Source organism: Epinephelus moara, chromosome 2 (assembly GCF_006386435.1).
Source record: "Epinephelus moara isolate mb chromosome 2, YSFRI_EMoa_1.0, whole genome shotgun sequence".
Taxonomy (NCBI): Eukaryota; Metazoa; Chordata; class Actinopteri; order Perciformes; family Serranidae; genus Epinephelus; species Epinephelus moara.
The window spans coordinates 23063433-23090431 of NC_065507.1; the positions used below are offsets into that span (position 1 = coordinate 23063433).

General features: G+C 41.0%; 1 protein-coding gene across 47 annotated transcripts in view; it reads left to right on the forward strand.

The window, feature by feature from the left end:
* Positions 1-26999, forward strand: part of LOC126398131 (plasminogen-like) — a 192159-nt gene that overhangs the window by 36978 nt on the left and 128182 nt on the right. For 37 of the 47 annotated variants that reach the window (XM_050057357.1, XM_050057527.1, XM_050057551.1 and 34 more), the window contains exons 3-4: positions 24788-24950; positions 25066-25190. In XM_050057357.1, the coding sequence (XP_049913314.1) occupies positions 24788-24950; positions 25066-25190 (288 nt within the window). Of the gene's footprint in view, positions 1-11410; positions 11596-11684; positions 11834-11985; positions 12080-12691; positions 12807-17539; positions 17615-17703; positions 17845-18540; positions 18648-19378; positions 19525-20035; positions 20414-22628; positions 22741-24787; positions 24951-25065; positions 25191-26999 lie in introns of those variants that run through there. The other 10 variants (XM_050057593.1, XM_050057628.1, XM_050057644.1 and 7 more) reach the window with 6 other exon arrangements.

Sequence of the window (26999 nt, forward strand, 5' to 3'; positions counted from 1 at the left end):
AGTCAAAAAATGTCCCTCTCATTTTGAAGGCTGATTCTGTCCCTCAGACGGAGATTAATGACACTTACTGCTTTGGTTGATGCAGTTTCTCTGACCTTTGATTGGAAATCCATTTCTCTAAATTCTAACGCTAATATGTTATGTAGCCTGGTCATAAAATGAGGAGACCTGACACAGATTAACTACTTTTTGTGGGTCTTTACTCCCCGACTGCCAGAAATCAGCAGCTTTAATTTATTTAATTTTGAGACAACAAACAAACAAAAAAATAGCTTTAGGATTGCTTTTCCAGAATAAAGCAAATATGTCTCTTACAAGAGCTTAATACTGTCTCTTAATCCTAAACAGTATTAGCAACAGTGTCAGCATCATCAAAAAGTGCTATCAAGGCAACAATGGTATCCAAAGACAACAGTAGTGACTCAGTCCTGAGTAAAAGTAAATAAAAAAATAAATACACTTCTTGAGCCACATAACACACAGTCACTTTACATGAAAAAGTGTTAATTCACAGTCAATGTACGTTCATGAACAACTGGAATATTTTTACATGAACTCCTGTAAATTGTTCAAATCATGAAATCAAACTCACTCCAGTGTGCTGCTTGCGCGCCAAACACACCCGGAAGTAAATCATGGCTTTCTTCTGTGCCTTTTCTCTCGTCTAATTCGGTCAGGAACATACACAATACACAGTCGGTTGAAATAATCAGCATACTATGAAATGACCTCATCTACCGTATATGTGTACATTAACAGCACTCACACTGTCCCGCTGTTCAGTTTTCCCTCAGCGCAGTGGGGTTCACACACATTTAAGACACATTCGACAAACCTACAGACATCGGCAAAAATACAAGATCATCCTCCATCAGTTCTAGCATACAGCATAGTCGCACTCAGGCACAAGTGACTATTTATGTATCTTAGCAGTGTTTACCTGGATATTTCCTTATAAAAGGAAACTACCAGTAACCTCTCGACTTTCTTGTTTCTAAAGTCCCGCGACAGCTACGCGTGAGAGTCAAGTAAAGTTTGTCTGAAAATCACAGTGCAGTTTGTGCATTCCTTTGCGTGAGTGAATTAACAGAGACCGAATGCTTCTGTAATTACTGTATTTTTCAATCTGATTCTTCTCATAAGTGTGACTGTCCTTACTATGAGTCTTACTAACTCTTACTGCACTCGTCACCGCTGTTGTAGGGATTAAGAAAAAGTCACTCTGGCCAAACACTGTGTATCGCTACAGCCAACATGAACGTCCAAAAGTGTGTGTGTGGGTGTTTATGACAACAAGACAATCTTTACTTTCAGGTGACATTATGAGTAACTGTTTACTTATTTTATTTATCTCCAAAGTTCAGTGAAGGCGTTGAACCTGCACATTAGGTTATATTGAAGATAAGTCAAAAAATGTCCCTCTCATTTTGAAGGCTGATTCTGTCCCTCAGACGGAGATTAATGACACTTACTGCTTTGGTTGATGCAGTTTCTCTGACCTTTGATTGGAAATCCATTTCTCTAAATTCTAACGCTAATATGTTATGTAGCCTGGTCATAAAATGAGGAGACCTGACACAGATTAACTACTTTTTGTGGGTCTTTACTCCCCGACTGCCAGAAATCAGCAGCTTTAATTTATTTAATTTAGAGACAACAAACAAACAAAAAAATAGCTTTAGGATTGCTTTTCCAGAATAAAGCAAATATGTCTCACCACACTTTCCCTTACAAGAGCTTAATACTGTCTCTTAACTCTAAACAGTATTAGCAACAGTGTCAGCATCATCAAAAAGTGCTATCAAGGCAACAATGCTATCCAAAGACAAAAGTAGTGGCTCAGCCCTGAGTAAAAGTAAATAAAAAAATAAACACAAATAAATACACTTCTTGAGCCACATAACACACAGTCACTTTACATGAAAAAGTGTTAATTCACAGTCAATGTACGTTCATGAACAACTGGAATATTTTTACATGAACTCCTGTAAATTGTTCAAATCATGAAATCAAACTCACTCTCTCACTCCGGTGTGCTGCTTGCGCGCCAAACACACCCGGAAGTAAATCACGGCTTTCTTGTGTGCCTTTTCTCCCCTCTAATTCGGTCAGGAACATACACAATACACAGTCGGTTGAAATAATCAGCACACTATGACATGACCTCATCTACCGTATATGTGTACATTAACAGCACTCACGCTGTCCCGCTGTTCAGTTTTCCCTCAGCGCAGTGGGGTTCACACACATTTAAGACACATTCAGGGTCGTGCCTGACCAATTTGGCACCCTATGCAAGATACGTATTTGCTGGCGCCCCCCCAGACTCACGGTTCGGTTCAAACCTTGGTTTTCAAAAACTACTGAAGATACATTTCAAAAACTTCCTGAAAAAATGTCTGGATTTTATTAATTACTAAACAAATGTTGCATTGCAATAAACATGAACATTACTTAAGTTATATTAACTTGCAGTTCACAATAAATAAAAAAAAGCTTGTTAATCTCTTAACAGTCTACATAGGGGATCGGAGAATGTGATCTTATTTCTCCACTGGCAGTTTGTGTGTGGGAGGGAGATGCACTTGAGGCTGCATCACTTGGTGCTGAAGTGGATGAGGTGGCTGCAGTTACATTGGTAGGCCCAGGATTTGCAGAGCAGGGGGACAAATACTTCAGAAGTGCATCTAAAAAGAGGAGATACATATATTTGACAAACTGGGCTTTTACAATATATTAATCAAATAGCTGCTGACTGTGAAACCATCATGGCATAACCATAATAGCACCTAACATTACAGCCTGCCTTGATCTAATGACATTTTAAACACAGCAAACAGCCAGAATATAAAAAATGTAACTGTAACATCACAAATTGCACAAATCTGAAAATTGGAAAACATAAATATACAGTATATGAATATATGCCTGGCTGGTAAACAGTGAGTGGTTTGTGCAGCGGCACACTAAACATTAAAAGAAAAGATAGGCCAATATATTCAATTATGTTGCTTATTCATTCCCCCAAACACTGAGTCTTTCTTTTTCTAACTTTCTCTAAGATGGGAGCAACAATAACTGACATTAACTCTAGCTGAATGCTGAAAGTATTCCTAAAACAAGTGGCTAATGAAGTCGCAGTAACATTGACATTAACGTTACGTAGTAGTAACCTAACCGCTAATCATTAGCGGCTAATGATGGTTAGGGACCGTGGCGAAATTGATGCTGCCTGCCAGAGAGGCAGAGGGATGCCAGGCAGGCAGAAATTTAAATTAGAAATATTATTTCATTATTATTTAAAGACGTATGGCTATATGTACTGTTGTTGTTTTGTAGTGTATTCTTGTCTAATTTTTCGAATAGAATGGGGAAGAAAAACAAAAAACAACAACAACAAAAGAAACCACCTCACTCCCTGGCGCCCTCTGGCATGCTGGCGCCAATAGCATTTGCCTAACCTGCCCTATGGGCGGCACGGCCCTGCTCTTACTGCATCTCGCTAAGTCGGCTCTTCTGCATGCCACTAACTCGGTTTCTTCTGCGGAGCCTTTGTGCTCCACTGTCTCGCAGGTTACCTCGTATCGCAGCGGTGCCTGGATAGTGTGACGTGTGTGGTTGTGCTGCTGCTGTTACTATTAGTCATACTTCTACTGTTATAATACACATATGATTATTATTGTCACATACATATACCATCATATATTAACATATGTTTACAACCTATTGTACTACAATAGCCATAAGTATTATTAGAATATTATTACTTAAATTAATGTTGTTGTAAGCTACTGTCATTACTCTCTCTGTCTCTCTCTCTCTTTATGTATCATTGTGTCATATGGAATACTGTTAATTTATGATGTTGATCTGTTCTGTACGACATCTATTGCACGTCTGTCTGTCCTGGAAGAGGGATCCCTCCTCAGTTGCTCTTCCTGAGGTTTCTACCATTTTTGTCCCTGATAAAGGGTTTTTTGGGGGGAGTTTTTCCTTATCTGCTGTGAGGGTCCAAAGGACAGAGGGATGTTGTATGCTGTAAAGCCCTGTGAGGCAAATTGTGATTTGTGATGTTGGGCTTTATAAATAAAATTGAATTAAATAAAATAGAATTTATAGCCTGAGCTAATTTGCAATGCCCATCCCCAGCTGAGCGTTAAAATCCAAAAGGCTCAGCAACGAAAACACAAGTGACAGTGTAAAGTACACACAACAGTAAAAGTATAGACAGAACAATGCAACATATAAACTGCAATATATAATTAACACCATAGAATAGGAAGCACCAAATTATTCATGACTGCATCACAACTGCTTCAGTTTGAGTTTAAAGTGATCAAAATCAGGATCCAGTATAAGTTCTGAAGGTAAAGAATTCCAAATTTTAATTCCACGGACAGAAAAAGCTGTTTCTCCAAATGAGGATTCACACAGGGGAACCTTACAATTCCCACTGGCTGCTCCGTGTGTTATTGAGCCAGAAGCTCTCAGTGCCACTGGCTGCTCCGTGTGTTATTGAGCCAGAAGCTCTCAGTGGAACCACAAGTTCACTGAGCACCCGGGGAGCCTGATTATTTAGGCATTTTTGGATGAGTTTGAAATTGGCAAAATTATTGAAATAATCAAAACTTAGTATATTTAATTTCTGAAGAACATGACAATGATGTGCTCTTATTGGTTTCCTTTGCAAAATTTTAATGGCTGGATTATATATCATCATAAGAGGCTTTATTTTTGTAGATGTCGCTTGTGACCAAGAGGTTACACATTTACTTAAATGTGAAAAAAATCATAGCATGCACAAAACTGTTTGCAGCGTGAAATGGGAGACAGTCCCTGATAAGTCTAAATGTACGGAAGTTTGCTTTTGCAACCCTGCTCACCATCTTAACATGCTTCTCGAATTTTAGTTGTGAATCTAATATGAGGCCGAGGTGTTTTACCTGACCTGTTTGATATTTTGTCCATTAATATTTAGATTTAACACATTAGCTTCTGTTGATGAGCGAACACTGGCAGAGAAGCAAACTCACACCGTTTTGTTAATATTAAGTGAGAGATGTGACTTTTCAAACTATGCTGCGATGGAATGTAAACGACATAACAGCTGTCTGGAAGCTGCCAGAGATGTTTTCACAGATACATGTATGACTGTATCATCCCCATACATCTGAAAACCTGCTCCGACACATGATTGTGGTAAGTCATTAATGTATAAGCTAAAAGACCAAGAGCAGAACCCTGAGGTACTGCTGTATTAGTCTGTAGGAAATATTTCTCATCATTAATGATAACACACTGTTATCAGTGTTAACAACAGCAGCTAGCAAAAGCCTCAGCTGGGAGCAGCAGCAGAAGCAAACAGAATTCAGTTCTTTCAGGTTTAAAATTATCATCAATGTATCGTTACTTTTTTTTTGTTTGTTTGTTTTTTGCTAATTCACCAATTACTACAAGGACGAAGCAGCTACCCCATCGACATACCAGCCCGGATCAATGTCCTGTATTATTATCCACAAAAATACTTAATGTATTAAAAATAAGAAGTGCTCGTTACGCAGGAAAATTAATTGAAAAGCCTCCATCAGGACATATATTCACAGAAGCCTCTCATCATTAACTTAGTCAAGAATTTGAAAGACAGTGGCACAATTTCCCACAACTGAACAGTTGTTACTCAGACCTAACGCCTACTCAAGAGTCTAAAGTATGATGTTTTGTAATAACGTTTGTTTGTAATTGATCCTTTTAGTTGAAGATTAATTTTATGTTATACATTGATTAGATGTAATCTAGATCACATAGTATTCATTAGTCAAATGAGAATCAAGTCTGTATTACAATGTATTATTTTAAGAAATACATACATGTATTACCATAAGCGGTTACTGAAAAAAAAAAAAAAGAAAAGATGAGTGTGCTTGAGGTCACATTATTAAAAGTGCTGTTGCTTGTTTGCTGTCCTTGTCTGACCAATGATTGACTAAAAATAGATTGAGCCGTCCTATTTATTTTCCTGAGATGCTAAAGGAGCGCAGTCACATCCCAGGAGGTACCTCGGTGACTTTGTCGATTGTGAGCTGCCTCACCATGGACCTGTGCAAACTAGCTTTGCTCCTGGGAGCCCTAACCTGCACTGGTAAGATATAATGGTACCTTTGAATGACAATTGCGAGTAGTTCACAATAATTTAAGTGCCCTAAATTATAAATAAAAGTAAGACAGACATTACTTTGCTTCACTGTGAGAGTACCTCATCAGGACAACCTTGTCCACGTTGATAATATATGCCCTTTAAATACTATTTTCATCATTGAATCAAGTCAGGATGTATTATGAGATGGGTAGGAATGCACATAAAACTAACTGATTTAATTTTGTCTTCTTTTTTTTCAGAAATATATTTAGAGTACTAGCTGTAAAATGTTTTGCTCAACTGTTTTCAACAAAGCGGCTGGGTCACAAACTTTCACATTTTACAGCTGAGCTGTATTAAAACATGTTTTTGATAACATATAAGATGAGAAATAGGCGATGCAGTAACAGAATCTTGAGACATATTTGATCAGTGCTGCCTAGTTTGATAGTTTACCACAATTTACGTGCTGTGATTAACATAACTGACAGCTGCTTTCGCTGAAAACAGCCTGTGATTGACCAAAGTCTTCTGTCACGGTCTAGATTTTCTCAAACCTGAAAACAGAGCCAAGTGAAGATGCACACATCTAGTGTTCTTTCAGACCACTTGAACTGCAATTAAACTTTATAAGGGGATTTTTGCCCAGTGATGCCAGAATTAAGGCATCACTGCCTATACGAGCTTGAATGCTAAAAATGTACTGTATATTTGACAATGAATTCATAGTTTTGTCCCTGATTCCAGCAAGTGGTACTGAGGTGGATGGCTACACCAAAATTAAGGGAGCACAGATCCTCTCGTTGCAGAGAAGACAGTACTCAGTTAACAACGTGACTGAATGTGCCGCCAAATGTGACACTGAAACATCCTTCACATGCAGGTAAGTTCACACCTTTAAAATCCAATTTTTACCTTAACATTTAACTTTTACATTCAAAGCTAAACATTCTGACTCGACACCTGCTGTGTTTTCACAGGTCTTTCACATATAATCAAAGGGATGATGGGTGTTGGACAGCACCGGACAACTCTAAAACACTGATGGCTGAGCGCGGAAAAAGCACAGTGTTGTATGAAAAAAAAGGCAAGTCTTTTGTCTTTTCATCTACATAAACAAACCAAAGTCTTTTCTACAACAGTGCACATACTGTTCATCAGTGTAGATTCTTCTTTATATTTAGCCTCCATCACATTGTCGTTAATATTTAGCGCATATGATGCATGATCAGTGATGTTTGGAGTGTGTCCTCAGGGCGTTATCTTTTTCGGTAACACTTTACTTGAAGGTATCTACATAAGAGTGACATGACACTGTCATAACTATGAAATGACACTGTCATGAACGTATCTTAAACATTATGTACATGTCATAAACGTTTATGACTGCTGTCATTAAGTGTCATTCAATTTTTGTAATGACAAGTTGACATTGTTTGGGTTGTCTTGATTATGACAACTGGACATTAATCAAAGTGACATTACCAGAAGATGTCTTTGTCATGACAATAATAATCATTATGTAAACTTATCATAAACACAAAAAGAGGTGCATTTCTTGTTAATGTCAGTTGTCATGACAAAGACAACTTCTGGCAATGTCACTTTGATTAATGTCAAGTTGTCATAACAAAAACCAAATGACACTTAATGACAGCAGTCATAAACGTTTATGACATGTACATAATGTTCATGACAGGTTCATGACCGTATCATGTCATAGTTATGACAGTGTCATGTCACCCTAGATACCTTCAAGTAAGGTGTTACCTGTTTTTCTTCAGGGTTTTATGTGAAAGCATAACAAAATCTAAACGTGAAATCAATGAGTGATGCCCTCAGATTGAAAGAAGACACTCGTTGCATGTCCAAATTGCACCAACTTTTTAGTTATAGTTAGACAGGAAAAAAGCTCCATAACTCTGCAGTGCATGATACAGTAAACTTGTCAACAACCATTCCACCTAAATACCAAGCTGGTTTTATTGAATGATCAGATATGCAAAGCTGAAAGTTTCCTTTGGTGTATATTTTTTCTTGTGCAGTGTACATCCTGGAGTGTACATTTGGAACAGGAAAACAATACAGAGGAACAAAGTCCACAACAAAAACAGGAAAGACGTGTCAGAGATGGGATGAAAGATTCCCACACACGCCTAAGTATGTATTCATGCAACATCATGTCAGTTTACACATCACATCATATCCTTTTTATGACTGTTCATGTAATTTTTCTCAATGTGTGCTGCAGCATTACACCAGAGGAATATCCCCGAGCAGAGCTGGAGTCCAACTTCTGCAGGAACCCTGATGGAGCCAGTGGGGGACCCTGGTGTTACACCACTGACCCAGACACCCGCTGGGAATACTGCGATGTAGCCATCTGCCCTGGTAAATAATTTATTTCATGTGTTTATTATTATGTTTGTTTGTGTGTGATATCAGTGACAGGAAAGCACAAATACAAACTATTGTATCATAAATTCTTCTGCTTTCCAACCTTATATATGCATAGTGCGTGTGTGTGTGTGTGTGTGTGTGTGTGGTATAAAGTGTTATCAAAAGTGCCACAGTAGACCAATACAGCAGAGAGGTAATGTCATGTGTCTGTGCTTGTTCCTTTACAGGTGAGTGTATTCACTGCAATGGTGAGGACTACAGAGGAAGATTCTCCATTACAGAAAACAGCCACACCTGCCAACGCTGGGACTCCCAGGAACCTCACAGCCATGGCTATGACCCTCACGCGTAAGACGACAAAACAGCACATCAATCTATCAACCAACCACACGCAGTATTACATAAAATTTGATAAATGTTATCAGGAAGAATGTATTAACTAAGAAACCGAACAACCCATTGTCCCCCTATGGACTTTTTTTTCAAAACTACTTCCCGTTCAAAGACAATGCTTAGTTTTTAAGCTAATCAGGTCCTACTAATCCCAAATAGCGAGGAGAAATTAGAAATGCATACCAAACAAAAGCCTGGCTCTCAGGAGGTTACTACAATTTCAAAAATGTGGACATCCAGGGTGTTTGATGCAGTTTTATAGAGCAGCAGTAGAGGGCCTCCTGACCTACGCAATAACTTTGTGGTTTGGCAACATGTCAGCTGAGGACAATAGACAGCTGGATATAGTGGTATCCAGAATTACTGGATGTGATGTCACACCCCTAACAGAAATTTAAAAGGTCAGGCTACAAAGGGAGTTTAAAGTTAGAGTTAAAGTTTTAAAGGACCCCTCTCACCCATCAAACAACCTGTTTAATTTACATTCTTCTCACAAAAGACTAACAAGTATTAAGACCAGAACATCCAAGTTCCAAAGCAGCACTATTTTTTTTGCCTTTTGTCTCTGTGTAAGTGAGCTCACTAAGTCAAATTCCAATCAATCATGTTATAGCAATAAAGTATTGAATCTTGGAAATAAAACAAATCTTCTAGAAGCTAAACACTGATCTTTGTCCTGACAATTTTTTTTTTTTTTTGATTCCTCTAGTTTTTCAGATAAAGATCTTGTAGAGAACTTCTGCAGAAACCCTGATGGTGAACGCCGACCATGGTGCTTCACCACCAACCCGTCCACACGATGGGACTATTGCGACATACCCCGCTGCAGTAAGTGTTCCTATTTCCTATTTTATGTGTTTCCTTTACTTCTGCTCTATTTCACTATCGTAACACCTTATACCCGTCCAAGCTTCCATCACTGAGAGTCAGGGTCAGAGGAATTTTATGCACACAAGAGTAAAAATGTAAAAATGTGTTTTAGCTGCGCAGGTGTGAACATCTTTAGACAAAAGGTGTGACTTCAGTCCCTCGTGATGTTTAACCACTTCCTGCTGCAGGACCACCGAACTGTCAAACTGACCCTGCACTGCAACCTGAGGAAGAAAAGAAAATACCACATCAATTATTTTGATATTGTCATTTTTTGACAAAATTAAAACGATTAACATAGTACATCTTTTCAGTCAAGCACAGGGGAGCTCCATCTGCAGCTTACAAAATTTTAACACAATACACACACACACACACACATATATATATATATATATATATATATATCCCATTGTGGTTGTTCCAGGAACTATTCAGTAATTCTATTCTGAATTCTGAAAGCCATGGGGTCCAGATTTCTCTGTCGTCATTTGTTCAAGGTCCACACAGCTCAATGTATTCAGCATCATACCTGCATTTGGCCACATCACTGAGCTAGTTAGCTGTCTCTGTCATGTGGCTATCCATTAGTCCCTCACTCTATAGCGGGGAAAGGCACTTCAGAGTCAAAGCTTTGTGCCATAAATTCACTGTACTTCAAAACAGAGTGTGTTTTTTACAAAGTTGATATATTTGTGAGTCACTTGCTGCCCATCCTTAATGGAGGACCCACAAGACTGCTTTAAAACACTGCCACTACTTTTTTTTTATTCAAGTTCTCCACCTAATCCATCTTATCATCTGTGCTAAGCAACCCCGCCTCCAACCATCGCCCCAGAGCTGACCTGTGTCACTGGTAACGGTGAAGCGTACCGAGGCACGGTTGCCGTGACTAAATCAAACAAAACATGCCAGAGCTGGTCATCTCAGACGCCACACCAACACCACTACCTACAAATGTACACCTGCAAGTAAGAGCTACTATGACCGAAACCCTTTTAAAGGCTTTTCATAAAAGAGGGACATACGGTCTGTCACCTTATCGTTGGCTCTACATGTGTTCATTATTACTGTCTGTTGTTTGTCAGAGGCCTGGATGAGAACTACTGTCGTAACCCTGACAATGTGGCGATGCCCTGGTGTTATACCACTGACAATGCGACTCGCTGGGAGTACTGCGATGTGCCGCGCTGTGGAGATACAGGTATGCCAGTGATCAGTGACCACAATCGCTTACCTAACTACAATATCAATGTCAGTGGTGAGTGACAAATGTAAACGGCATAATTGAATCAGCTCAATTTCCTGTCTCCTGCTGTAGATGAGTCAGTGACCCATCCAGAGGAGGAGGAGGACTGTTATGAGGGGGATGGGTCAAGTTACCGTGGCATGACATCAGAGACTGTCAGTGGAAAAAAATGCCAAGACTGGAGCGCCATGACTCCACACAACCACAGCTATACTCTACAGAGCTACCCCAAAGCGTGAGCTTCAAATAGCAACAACAAACCAACAGAGATCATTGGTTCCTTTGATTCTGAGAGTAAAACACAAAATCTTGTAGAGAAAGGTTCCTGCTGTCCTGAAGTTCCACGCTTTCTCTTTCAACAGGGACCTCAGGATGAACCTGTGCAGAAACCCAGATGGAGACGAAGCTCCCTGGTGTTACACTACAGACCCCAGTGTCCGCTGGGAGTTCTGCAACTTGGAGCAATGCCCCACCAATTCTACGGAAGAGACACCCACAGCCTCACCTGATCCCCAGACCCCATCCACTGCAGTTCCACCACACAAAGGTAAATTAGTCAACCTCTACATTATGCATTTGTACACTTTTAGTTAGCTGTATGATTGATTTGCTGCCCCCCCCCTTTGGTTGCATTAGACTGTAAGACTGGAAATGGAGAAACATACCGGGGTCCAATCTCCATCACCGCTAAGGGTGTGACCTGCCAGGCCTGGAGTGCTCAGAGCCCTCACCAACACAAGAGCTTCACCCCAGAAACTCACCCTGACAAGGGGCTGGAGGGAAATGTAAGTATGTGTGTGTATTCCTGTATTAACATTTTGAGTGATAGACTTTTTGAGTTTTGCTCTGGATGTAATGAACACATTCATGTTAAAATCTGGTAAATCATTGTTTTTGTTTTGAGTTCATTGACTCCCTCTTTGTATGTCACTGTCAGAGCTGCAGAAACCCAGGCAATGATGCGAGCGGACCGTGGTGCTATACTACTGACAATAACACAAAATGGGACTACTGTCAAATCCCAAACTGTGGTATGTGAAACCTATTTGTATGTAGAGGATTACAATCGATCACTGAGCTTTTTAACCACCTGTGTGCTGTCCTGAGTGAAATCTCCCCCTTTTTCTTAAAGGGGCATGCTTCCCCAGGGAGATTTCTTTTCCATCTACAGCAGCTTCATGCGTTATTTTTCAAGTTGTTTGAGATGATAGAATGCCTAAAAATCTGTACATGATAAAAAAAAACAAAAAAAAACATGATAGTTGCAACGGGAAAAAAAATCATCCCGTAGAGCCTTTGTCTGATTTTGTATCTAATGTCCAATCCACACATGTACTGCAAACCTGGAATTATGGGAAGAGCGGTATTTGAAAACACAAATGAAGAAATCAGTTGGGTTTTGTTTAACGTGGCCTCAGGTCAAACTTTACAACTCGCTCCTATCTAATGTTAAGAGTCTAATAATAGAATAAATTTTTTGTCCATCTAACTATTTTGTTTTACCATGTGTCAGCATTATCCTCACAGGCTGCTTGCCATGGCTGTAAACTTTAAGTCTTGTTAGATGACACCAATTTAAACAAATTCAAAGTTTGAGTTTCACTTCTCCTGCAAGAATTCATGACTCTGAGCTTTCCTTATAGTTGAATCGAAATGTGGGACGCCAGTCACCAAACCAAAGCGTTGTTTTGGTCGGATTGTGGGAGGCTGCGTGTCTAAACCTCACTCGTGGCCCTGGCAAATCAGCCTCCAGACCACGTGAGTAAAAAGTGTCTTGCAACATTTGCAAAATATGATTAAAGTATAAGTGATATTGGGTTTTTAAAAGATGATGCCCCACTTTGTACCTTTAATGTCTAGGTCTTCAACATAGGGTCCAGGACCCCCAGGGGGTCCACAGAGTTACTGCAGGGGGCCAAATTATTCTTTTGATAATTGTTGAAAATTTGATTTTTTCTTTTCAAAATTAAATGTCTTAAAATATACATGAACATGAATCCAACATATTTTACCCTTGGCAACAACTTATCTTAGTTCTTAGTTTCCTCCCTCACCTACCTGAAAAGCAAATACAGCTTAAGACTGCAGCCTGAGGCTGATATGGCCTTCTGCCTGACATCCACCTACATGATTTAATATGCAATGCAATTTATACTATATATGCAGTAGGGGGTCCCTGCTCCATCTTTCTTTCAGCTAAGGGGTCCTTAGCTTAAAAAATGTCGAAGGCCCCTGCTCTAATGTATACAATGGGGTCCTCCCAGGGAACTGTCAGTTCAATGAGAAGCACCTGCTTTGAAAAAATTGATGAGAGCACATCTGGCCTCAGGGAGCTTGTTGTGATGTAGTCTTGGAACTTGAGTTGTCTCCCCAAGTCGACCTGCAGCTCCCAGTCTAGTGCTGTGGTGAAAAGGCGGGTTATGGACTTGGATTGTATTGGTGGCTGCTCCCCAGCCCTGACGAAGGTGATGGTGTTCTTGGCATTTTGTTGCTTATTGTTGTTCTTGGCTACAGTGTTGTAGATGGACTCAGTAATTGTCTTCGGTCCTGGTCTCTGCCGCCAACTATAGTGGCCCTCCCCAAGGGCTATTGGGCAACTGCTGAGGATGTGCTCAAGCAAGCACTTCCCAGAGCATTGGGAACAAGCCGGAGAATCGCTCCTGCTCCAGAGATCAAATCAAATCAAATCAACTGTATTTATATGGCACTTTTCATACAACAGTAACACAAAGTGCCTCACAGGTTAAAAACAACAAAGAACCAAAGCAGAAAACAAAAAAGAAAAGAGAAAACCCAACCCTCCCACCCCACATAGAGATACATAAATATACACACACTCACACACTCACACACACACATGCACACACACACACACACACAAGCTCACACCCACACACACACACACTAGCTACTAAAGAGACATGGCTGAGCACCGAGACCCGAGGCAAGGAAAAAGCCACCTCTGGGGATCGTCCACACTGAGAGGGCCCACGGTCCACGGCCACAGGGAGCGCCGCCGTAGAGACCACCCTGACCTGGGCAGACAGGAGGCTCCACACCGAGGTGCAGTGCCCTTCAGCCACCCAGGTCAGAGCTGTCCACGGGACGGCACCCCCATCGGTAGACCAGGAACAACTCTCAGTGTGTTTCCCATGAGGAAACACCGGAGCTAAAAACTGAGGGACTAAAACAGTAGGATAGTATAAAAGGTATAAAATGAACCAAATAAACAAAATGCTATTTAGCTAGTTAATAGCTAGGTAAGAATGATCTAAAACAGAGACATAAAATGCATAAAAACTAAAACCTATAGGCTAACCAAAATAATAAAAGATAACGATTAAATGAGATAAGAACGTAAAAAGAGGAAGGGTAAGAGCAAAAACAAATAGATAAATAGATTAAAAGCCTGATAAAAGGAATTTAAAATAGATAAATAAAGAGATCAGTTAAAAGCCTGATTAAAAAGATGAGTCTCGAGCCTCTTTTTAAAAACATCAACAGTCTCTGCAGCCCTGAGGTTCTCCGGCAGGCTGTTCCACATTCGGGTTCCATAATAACTAAATGCCGCCTCCCCGTGTGCTTTAGTCCTAACTTGTGGTATGGTTAAAAGGCCTGTGCTGGAGGACCTCAGAGTCCGCGAGGGTTGATATGGTAAAAGCAGGTCAGATAAACAAGAAGGCCCAAGACCGTTAAGACATCTAAAAACTAATAAAAGAACCTTAAAATCGATCCTGAAATGCACAGGGAGCCTCATAAACCAAAGGGTCCATGTCATTGGTCCGACAGCCCATTGGTTCGACATCCCATTAGTCCGACTGTCCGCGGTGCTGAACAGCTCGCAGTGGGCGTATGGTGCACTACGACCGGCTCTGGGTCAGCTGGGAAAGGCTTGAGGCGGAGCAGGCTCACGGCTTATGTGTTTGTCACTTTCTTTTTCATTTTAACCCACACCATGATCTTTTCCTGACCCTAACCAAGTGGTTTTTGTGCCTAAACCTAACCAGACCTTAACCACAGGGCATCATGATGATTTCGGAACAGACTTTGGAACAATGGGTTTAATATGGTCGGAACAATGGGATGTTGAACCAATGGGCTGTCGGACCAATGGGCAGTTCCCAAACCAAAAGAGGCCAGAGTATGTGAGGTAAGACACCATGCTGGTAAATCCATGCTTTGAACCTGCCAGGTAAGCCAGACTTGTCGACAGCTGTGAATCATGTCTCAGGCTCCTTGAAAGTTGATTGGACTGCGGCGATGTCCTTGAGACTACAGTTAAAGACCTTGCCTAGGCTCTTGACTGGTTTCTCGGTAATAGATGGGATTGCCATGCCATCCAGAAAGAAACAGAACTTGTCTGTCACTCTACCCTTCTTCAGCACCATGGCCCTGGATTTAACTGGTTTGAAGCTCATTATGGCCTAGGAGATGAGCTTTTCCAGTCCTTGAAAAATCCATCTCCCTCCAGGCACAGATGTTGTGGTGACTGTGAGGTCATCCATAAAGGCTCTGATGGGAGGGTGCCTAATTCCGGACTTGGATAGAGGGCCTCTACACTCCTCTTCAGCCTTGACTACCATGTTCATGGCTAGGGAAAGGAGGCTAACTGAGATGGTGCACCCAGTTACTATCCCCTTTTCAAGTCGGTGCCAATCAGATGTACAACTTACAATATATATATATATGTATATATATATTTACGTTTATGTTTGTTAGTAATTCCTGTTTATTTAACTATATATTTGTAAATACTATTGTTTAAATTTCTTATTTTTTCACGTATCTTTCCTCTCTTGCAAGGAGCACCTGTAACATAAATAATTTCCCCTCGGGGATCAATAAAGTATTTCTGATTCTGATTCTGATTCTGATTCTGATGTAACACACCCAGAAGTGAGCCTGAAGTTTTCATAGTACTTCAGGATGTGGTCCTTGATCTTTCTGGGTATGTGGTGCCATTCCAAGTCTCGACTAGCTTGTGAGGTATTGAGCTATATGCATTGGCGAGGTCAAGCCACAGCACAACAAGGTCTCCTTTTCCCTCCCGTGCCTCCCTAATTAGCTGGTTAACAACTCCAGTGTGTTCGATGCACCCAGGTATGCCAGGGATGCCACCTTTCTGGGCTGAGGTGTCAGTGTATGCATTCTTGAGGAGAAATTTGTTAGCCTTCTGGATAGGATGCTGAAGAAGATCTTCCCCTCAACACTGAGCAGAGGGATATATCTGAACTGCTCAAGCTTCATGGAATTCTTCTCCTTTGGTATCCAGATGCCCTCCGCCTTTTTCCACTGGTCAGCAACAGCTTCTCTATGCCAAAATGTACGCAGGGTCTTCCAGACAATCCTTTGAGCAGGCTCAGTGACCGCTGCCCTTCTTGCTTCCTGATCATGTTGCGAAGCTCAGCCAGTGGTGGTTTATCCTCCTCAGTTGCTGCCTTGTACTATTTCGCCAGAGTCCGGAGCCCTTGGCGGAGATGATGGATCTTCTCTGCCCCTGGGTTCATGGTGTAGTCGGGTCTGGTGGTCTTGCCCTCATCCACACCGATCCTCTCTGCCACGAAGGTGACAATGATGGTGGTCATTGTCTGCAGCCATTTATCGGCATCCCCTTTTGCTGTTGATTCGATGATTCTGGCTACATCCTCATCAAACTGGTGCCACAATCTGTTCTGGCTTGCTGGAGGCCACTTGATACAAGGCTACTGAACTACTTTGCAGGGAGCTGGAGAGCTTGGCAGGTGCTGGGTCTCCTGGCCGGGCTCCTCCGTCATCTCTCCAGGACTGCACTCTCCTTCTCCAAGCATTTCATCTTTCCCTGATGGATTTTCAGGCCGCGCTCGTTCTTGCAGACCTTGCCGCAAATGCATCTCTCGTTGGTCATGAAGCCATTTGCCAAAGTCGTCATCATTGTATCCATACTGTCTTCCTCGTGGAAGATGCAAGTTGGGGAGCTGCCCCTCCTTGCCCTGGTGGCCGTCTTTCCAGGCTGTCAACAGTCTTCACCAATCTGTTCTTGGTTGTCACCCAGCCTCTTCCCGGGTGTCACTGGCGGAGCCAAATTGCATGTGTGAAAGATACATCCTTGGATGTGCTGGGACACACCATCAGTGAATCATCACTATAGCTGAAGCTATGAACATGAAAATGCAAATGGCTCTATCTAGAGCCAGTGTTTGTTTGTCCATTCTGGGCCACTGTAGAACAACATGTGGAATAGGGCCTTCTCCGTATGTTGATATAAACAGCTCATTGTAACATAACAAAAACATGATGACTCTGATTTTAGATCATAAACTAATGAAAAGATAGTTATAAATATTATATTTCATTTCTGTAAATAGATGCCCCTAAATCCTACAGGCTGGACCTTTAACAGTGGATGCTGGCTGATATCTTACTTTATTCATTCATTTTTTTTATTTTTTATTATTATTTAAATGGGTCATATTATATTTATCATCTGTTTAACTGTTGTCTCTTTCTACCAGTTGGGGATTTCATTTCTGCGGAGGAAGTCTGATTCACCCTCAGTGGGTCCTTACTGCTGAACACTGCATTCACAAGTCAGTGAGATGATCAAAAAAAACATCTACAATCCTGATAACCACTGTACAGCTTGTGTGTAGGTTTATAAACATGTTGTGTACTGTAGGTCTGAGGACCCTGCATACTACAAGGTACTCCTGGGTATCCACACAAAGTCAGGTGAAGAGCCATCGCAACAGGAAAGGAACGTGGAGAAACTGATGCGTGCACCCAACAATACCGACATTGCTCTGCTCAAACTGCAGAGGTAAAAACTGGACTGATCATCCTACTGTCACCACTGGTTCAAATATTAATAATCATAGTGGTTCTGATGCAACTATCCTTCCTTAACTCACTATTGCTACTCAGTGGTGGAAAGTCACCAAGTAATTTTACTCAGGTACTGTATTTGCACTTTACTGGAGTATTTCCATTTGCAGATACTCTGAACTTCTACTCCACTACATCTCAGTGGCACTTATTGTACTTTTTACTGCACTACACGTATCTGATAACTTTATCTAATTGGTACTTTTCAGATTAATAATTCAAAATTGATCAACAAATAATATCTTATTATGTTACCCAGAAGTACATAACCATCACTATGTAACGTAATGAAAATAAGCTCCACCTTTAGCAGCTGCACCAACAGCACGGTGTACACATTATTGCATCAATATTATAATCCAATAATACAACACCTTTTAACAGACACCCTGCAGCCAATCAGAATTGAGTATTCACCCAGACCATGGTATAATATACATTAATCTGAAATGGGCCCTACTACATAATGATGATTTGCCTGTACATGCTTATACGTGTGTACTTTCATGTAAGTAACAGTTTGAATGCATGACTTTTACTCGTAACTGAGTATATCTACACTGTGGTATTGGTATTTTTAAGTAGAAGATCTGAGTACTTCTTCCACCACTGGTGTTTTGTGTGTTTTCAGCCCTGCAATAATAAACGACAAAGTCCTGCCAGTTTGTCTGCCAGAGCAGGACTACATTGTTCCTGCTAGAACTGAGTGTTATGTCACCGGATGGGGTCGAACCCAAGGTACAGTACGTTGTGTGTGTCTGTGTCTTGTACTATCTTTGTGAGGTCCAATTTAGGTCTTCACACTGTTTTTAAAAGTGTGGACATGCTGGCCGACCCTAACTTCTTCTCAGATGTTTTCAGAAACATATTATAGTGTTCTGTTTAGCTGTAAAATGATAGTTGGTCTGGCTTGGTACTTCAGTACACTGTGTCCAACAAAGCGGCTGGTCACAAACATTCTCATTTTACAGCTCAACAGTATACTGAATTGTGCTTCTGAAAACATTTGACATGACAAATATGCAATGCAGCTACAGAATCTTAATTCATATTTGACCAGCGCTGCCTAGTTTGACAATTTGACCGCAGTCCATGATCACTGATTGACAGCTGTGTTAGAGACGTCTCGGCCCCAGTAGATCATTCCCATAGAACATACTGACAGTCTGAAATAAGACAGTTATTTTCATAAAAGTTACCAACTGTAGATTATATAAAGTTAAAAAAATAAAAATAAAGAAAAAACAGTATTTTTCTCCAAAATCAAGGTAAAAGCTCTGGAGACTCTTTAGGTTGCTCAACAAATATTTAAAGGTAAAGTTTCAAAGGTGACAAAAAAAGACAAGAATTATCAATTGTTAAAGCCCAATAAGTAGAAATGATCCCACATTCAAGCCAAAGTTAACACATTTTATTATCTGTTGCTGTTTCATTTAGAAACTGGATAACTGTGTTGAGGTGTGTTGCAGGTACGGGAGGTGCAGGCGTCCTGAAGGAAACTGGAGTCCCTGTGATCGAGAACAAGATCTGTAATAGTCCACGGTACATGAACGGGAAAATCAAGGAAGATGAGTTGTGTGCTGGACTCAATGAGGGAGGAATGGATGCCTGCCAGGTATGACAAACTACAAAAAACTACATAGTGCTGTGTATTGCTGTTGACCATGGTCTCTTTTGTGGTACAGTAGCACTTTATTTAGTATTAGGACATTACAGACCTGGAAAATAAAACATTACTTTTACTAAAATCTAATTATTATGAAGTAAAATCATTCAGCCACATTGTTCAGTACAACTGCCCATTATGTTACTTCACTGGACTAAACTGTCCGAGCAAGTGGCTTCTTGTTCTAATGGACTCACAGAGCGCAGCACTTCATTAACTACATGTTATTGTAATCAACTGCAATGATTGCCAAAGGTGTAATATAAGACCCAGTGTATATGATTTTAGATATAAATCTTGACTTGTCTGTACATATTTTACCTACATCTGTTAGTGAATGTACATTTTCCATATCTCTGTCACTTGTAGTTCTGTGATCTAAAACTTTTCTTCCTTCATGCTTCACTGGTGTTCTTTTCCAGTCTAGTTTTGGACTGAAAACTATTTGTTCTCCTTGCAGGGTGACAGCGGTGGTCCTCTGGTGTGTAATAGCCAGAACAGTTACATTCTGCAGGGTGTGACTTCATGGGGTGCTGGATGCGCCGCTCCTATGAGACCTGGCATCTACGCTCGAGTCTCCACATTTGCCGACTGGATCAACAAAGCCATTGAAGACAATTAAAACTACCCACCTTACAAAAAATACTGTAGCTTCAGTCGCAGAAAGTAACTGTTTATTGTGCTCTTTGAAGATACTTTCTGATTTCTGATACTTGTCTGATGTCAACAGATGTTTTGTTTCCTCTGGTGTATTCACAATAAGCCAATCATGTTTCTGGTTTTGGCATGTAAAGGTGTCTCTGTAAGAGCTGAAAAATAAAACTTAATACAAATGAAATGGGGGATGGAGTCATGCTTTAAAGAAAATGTATTAAAAAAATACTTCCTTGGTTTTAGCTGAGGTCAAATCAATACATACATGCACAGTCACACAGCCTTTTCCAGCCACTGGTAGGATTTCTTGATGTCGGCCACTTCTTCATTCCATCGGTGGCACATGCCACGCAGGGGCTTGGCCTTCCATGATGGTTCATCCTCCCCTTCTGCATTCTCAGGTGTCTGCTGCCTGAGGTATTCACTTAGCAGCTCATCTTTTGGGGCCATCTTCATGATGTATTCCTGGATCTTGGTTGGTTTGTCCCGGACAGTGGAGTACCAAGTGTTGATAGCTCGGACCTTGTTCTTTTTGTTCAGCTGACTTTTCAGGACCTGCCTTACTCTTTGTAGGTATTTCGCTGTGGCTGACTTCCTTGTGGCCTCCTCATGGTTCCCCTTTGCCTGCGGGACACCAAGGTATTTGTAGCTGTCCTGAACATCTGCAATGCTGCCTTCTGGCAGTTCAACCCCTTGGTTCTGATCATCTTCCTTCTCTTTGACACCATCTGACCACACTTATGTGCTGATGTCATTGCTGTAGATCCTGGTGTGGTGGATCAGTGAGTCAGTGTCTTGCTCATTCCTGGCATACAGCTTGATATCATCCATCATTGAGATATCATTATTAATTTATTGTTATTATTGTTATTATTATTATTATTATTAGTAGTAGTAGTAGTAGTAGTAGTAGTATTCATTTATTTATTTTTGCCAATTTACCAATTACTACTAGGATGAAGCAGCTACCGCATCCACATACCAGCCTGGAACAATGTTCTACATTCAAAAAACAAACAAAAGAAGTAAAATAACCTAGCCTGGAAATCCAGACTCAAATCTAGAAAGATTTTGAGTCTGGCCCTCACCGATACACCCTTCCTACCCAAGCGGCGGCACTTACTGAGGCATATTAAATGCCGCCGCATGCAATTGGATAGCACGATGGCCAATCAGAGCAAAAAACAAGGTGACGTATTCATTGCACTAAGCCCTGTTTGTTTGCCGAACAGTGGGGCTAACTGATATATTATGCTTTTGCCTTATCCCGTCGGCAAAACGGCAAAAACGTCCCTCCTGGAAACAAAGGCTTCTAGGGCAGTCTTCTGTTCCTCTCTCAAGGAAAAAGATAAGTGTAGTTGGCTTAGCGTTTCTTCCAAAGCTACATTGAATGGATGCGGTCCTTAGGCGGCTGCCATTTTGGCTGTTTACTTTTCGACTCCTATGGCGCAGCACTGTCCTCATCATGTTACGCCCGCCCAGAGCCTGCTTCTGTCAGATAGACTGATCTGATTGGTCCTATTGGCGATTCAGCGGGCTCTGCTCGTCTGCGCCAGGTCCTCGTGCAGAGCAAATTCGAATTTGCTAGGGGCGGGGTATCTGGATTTCCGTGTTAAAAATAATTATTCACAAAAATAATTTAAGTATTAAAATAAGAAGTGCTCATTGTGTAAGAAAATCAACTCATGAGCCTCCTTAAAGACACATATACACAGAAGATTCTCATCATTAACTTAGTCAAGAATTTGACTTAAATTGGCCCTTAAATTGTTTTTAGAAAGACAATTGCACAATTTTCCAGAGTTGAAAGGTTGTTACTAAAACCTAACACCTACCGAAGAGTCTAAAGTACGTTGTTTTGTAATATATGTTTGCAGTAGAGTGCACTGGTCCCTTTTAGGTGAAGATTAACTTCATCTTACACATTGATAAGATTTAATCTAGATCACATTGTATTCATCAGTCAAATGACAATCAAGTCTGTATTACAATATATTATTTTAACAAACACACACATGTATTACCATTAAAGATGATTAAACCATTTACTTATACTATTATTAAAGTTTTAATGTCACACAGGACACACCATACCAACATGCTCAGGATGGATGAGAATTCCACTGAAGTGGTAAAGAGAAAGAATTGGCATATTGATAAGGAGTAAAGTAAAGTAAAGTAATCTTTATTTATTTAGTGCATTTCATACACAATAAACAGCAACCCAATGTGCCTCATATATAAATGAGATATAATAAAAAACAACAACAGAAAAGGTACTCAGCATTTTACTGGAGGTCACGTGATTGAAACAAGCCTGATGTTTGTTTGCTATTCTTGTTTGGCCAATGATTGACTAAAATAGATTGAGCCGTCCTATTTATTTTTCTGAGATGCTAAAGGAGGGCAGTCACATCCCAGGAGGTACCTCAGTGACTTTGTCAACTGTGAGCTGCCTCATCATGGACCTGTGCAAAATAGCTTTGCTCCTGGGAGCCCTAACCTGCACTGGTAAGATATAATGGTACCTTTGAATGATAATTATGAGTAGTTTACAATAATTTAAGTGCCCTAAATTATAAATAAAAGTTAGATAGACATTACTTTGCTTCATTGAGTAACTCATCAGGACAACCTTGTCCACGTTGATTAAATATGCCTTTTCAATACTATTTTCATCAATTAATCAAGTCAGGATGTATTATGAGATGAGTCAAAATGCATTTATAACAGATTTTGTTGACTTTGATGTGTTCACACTTAGTTTACACAGCAGCCCCAAAACGATGAGAAGCAGAGAGACTAAAAATCTTTTAGCTAAAAGCCAATTTTAGGTTGATCTTCTCATAAAACCTGACTGCTTGAATCACCTCTCAGAAATCAAGTTAAATGTCTGACAGTCTAGTATTCTAACAAGATTAGGTTAAACTCATCCTTTCAAAAATCCATTCTCTGACTTAAGATATAAACAAATTAGATCAAATAGACATTCCATTCAGTTTCATTGGGTCATTGTATGAATATCAAAGACCTCAACAGCTTTATTGTACGCCTGTTTGACTGAGTCCATGTTATGTTTACGTATGTAGATGTATTAATGCACCCATTTTTGGTTTGACATAATCCGGATCAGAGTTTTTTATTTTTTCACTTGAGAGTAAAAATGTTAAAATGTGTCTTGGCTGCACAGGTGCAGAATTATGAGGAAATGTAACCACTAAAGGCATTTACAAGCAATAAGAACTATAGAAAATATGTACATGCACATTTTGAATGAAGGTGTGAGTTAAGTCCCTCGTGATGTTTAACCACTTCCTGTTGCAGGACCATCAAAACGACAGACTGACTTTGCATCGCAACCCGAGGAAGAAAAGAATACACCATATCATTATTTGACAAAAATAAATCATTAAACGTAGTACATCATTTCAGTTATAGCACAGAGGTGCTGTATCTGCAGCTTACAAATATTTAACACAACACACCTACTCACTGATACATTCAATAATTATTTAATGATGTAACTCTTATTGATAAACATGTTGGGTATACAGTTCAACTATGTTGTGCTCAACTAGGTGTATACACACACACACACACACACACACACACACACACACACACACACACACACACACACACATATCTATCTATCTATCTATATATATCTATCTATATATATATATATATATATATATCTTATACATATATATATATGAATTTGACATTTGTTAAAATGTACACCAATCAGCTAAAACATTAAAACCACTGACAGGTGAAGTGAACAACACTGATCATCTTGTTATAGTGCAATGTTCTGTTGGGAAATCTTTGGTTCTGACATTTGTGTAGATACCATCTGACATGCTCCACCACCATAAACACCAGTGTAGACCAGGCAACCCCCGTTATGACAATGGCACTCCCCAGTAGCTGTGGCGCCCCCAGCAGGACAGTGCGTCATGCCACACCACAAAAACTGGAGTTCAAACACCTTGAGCTCTTTGTCCCATTACTTGGGTCATACCTGAGCAGTTTTTGTGGTGTGGCATGACGCACTGTCCTGCTGGGGTCACCACTGCCATTGACCAGTGCCGTTGCCCTGAGAGTGTTTATTTTGTCTGCAGTGGTGTTCTGGTGTGTGGAGCACGTCAAGTGGCATCTACATGAATGCCAGGACAAAATGTTTCCCAGCAGAACATTGCACTGTAACAAGATGATCAATGTTATCCACTTCACCCACCAGTGGTTTAATGTTTTGGCTGATCAGTGTATACATATGTGTTGAGTATGGAGGCCTAAGCATGTCAAGTAATAACAACTGAAACAAATGTTGTAGAAATATAATACTTATTACACATGTACATTCAACTTTGTTACACATATTCCTGCTGTATAAATGACCCTCTTACATTTATATGTATATTGTATATGAATGTCTGTTACAGCAGCTGTTTAGTCAGTTTCATTTTGTAATTTGACTTTATTTAAAATGCAACCACTTTACTTGTATTTTCTTCGAGTTCTACAACCAATCCATCTCATCTTCTGTGCTCAGCATCCAAGCCTCCCACCCTCATCCCACATCTGACCTGTTTCACCGGTAAAGGTGAAGCATACCGAGGCACCACTGCTGTAACTGAATCTGGCAAAACATGCCAGAGCTGGTCGGCTCAGACGCCACACCAACATAGCCGTACACCAGACAACTATCCTGACAAGTAAGAGCTACTGTAACTGAGAAATTTTGTTTTTCATAAAGGGGGGACCTATGGCATGTTGCCTTCATTGTTTGCCTGTGTTTCATTATCATTATTACTGTCTGTTGTTTGTCAGAGGCCTGGTTAGCAACTACTGTCGTAACCCTGACAATGAGAGGAGACCCTGGTGTTACACTACTGACTCTGAAAGCCGCTGGGAGTACTGCAGTGTGCCACGCTGTGAGGATGCAGCCAGACCAGGTATAACAGTAATCAGTGGTGATGATTTCTCACCAGTTTACAGTAACATTAATGACAGTGGTGATGAAGGTAGATTCAAAGATCACACTCTTTAAAAAAGACAACTGCAGTGCTCAATCAAAACATACCTGTTCGTAATGGGTCGATTTTTCGGATGTTTTCATCAGATGTTCAAGTCCCTCCCCTTCCGGTCTGAGTGAACGCTGGCGCGTGTAGCTGCCACTGCTCTCCGGCTTTTTATGTCTTTTTAAACGGACATCTGGACTTTAAAATAGACTCTATTCTCAAGATTAGCATGGCAAAATTGTTATTGTGACCTCGTCATACTATCAAAACAATCGGACATTTCAGTAGTGAGTCTGTTAACTGTTTACCTGTGGAGTGTTGGCGGGCTTCCACTCCTCACCTGGTTGCTGCTACCTGCTGGTACAACATTCATCCATTCATCATGTGGGTTAACCGACTGGCTGTGAGTTTCGTGCTCGTCTGGACTGTCCTGTCCATTATATCAAATCCATCTGCAGCCTTACCGTGGATTCCCACCAAAAGCTTCATGAGCATCATAAGCAGCCGGCAGCCATTCATTTTCAATGCAAGCTGGCGACAAAGGGCGTCAGGGGAGTCGACTGCAGCGAGCGGCGCGATGCCAGCGACCAGAGCGTCAAGTAGAAGTTGAGAGAAGCTTAACTTTATGCAAATGAGCAGCGCCGCTGCTGAAGCAGCAGCCAATTGAAGACCGAGATTCTCAAGGCGAGGCCGGGAAAAATTAAAAGAGAGGACGAATATGGAAGAGAAACGTAACTCCTGTACCAGCCGGTGAAATTCCCCGTGGAGCTGCCGGGTTTGCAGGACTCTGTGGCCACAGATGGACCGACTGCTCCGGGCCCTGCGTTTCCTCAGCAAATACGCCGATGCAATACAAAGGAGGCTTCGAGAAGTGCGGTCCATGGTGAAAGAGGAAACCGAAGATGTGCATGCTATATATATAGGCTACGCTTTTTTCCCTCCAAATAAGCTCAAGCTTATTTACCACCAATTACATTTCTCAGTGGTCCTACCTGCCAATAGGAGGGTAAAATCCTAATAATAAAAGACCCATAAAGGCTATATGACTGTGTTTATTAGCATTATTTTAATTGTATAATGAAAGTCATGAAGGATACAAAGTGAAGACATGAATGATAGTATGTTTGTGCATCCTTGTAAAGTGCACAGCCGGTCAGCCTAGATAGACACATCTGCATCGCCCGGCCCCACCCCTTTGGCTGCTGCAAGCGCCTACTGGAGCTGGCCGTGTGAGCGATGTCAGACCGACCAGAGCGCCACAGACGACCATGAAGCTTTTGGTGGGAATCCCCAGTTACTCCACTACACGGCTGCTGAGCTCCTCCTGCTACGGTTCCACCTGCCTGACCTGCCGCTGATACTGCACCTCTTCCCGGACATCGCTCGCATTCCCCATCAGAAATACATCCACCGCGGATCCCGTCAGAGCTTCCACATCAATGACTCCAGTGCCATAAATTCCATCTGGTCCACAACCCGTCGTCCACCGAGGAACTCCGGTCGGACTGTTGACCGCAGTGTATTAGCCAACTTGGCCAGGTCAGCTAATGTTAGCACCGCCACTGACCGCAGCGATGTCAACTTTGGACTATTCAACATCCGTTCTCTCACGGGCAAAGGACAACTCCTTTGGGACCTCCTCCTTGATCGTAAGTTTGACCTTCTCTGTCTAACAGAGACATGGCAACAACCCAATGACTTTTTCCAACTGAACGAGTCCACTCCACATGGGTTTGTTTACAC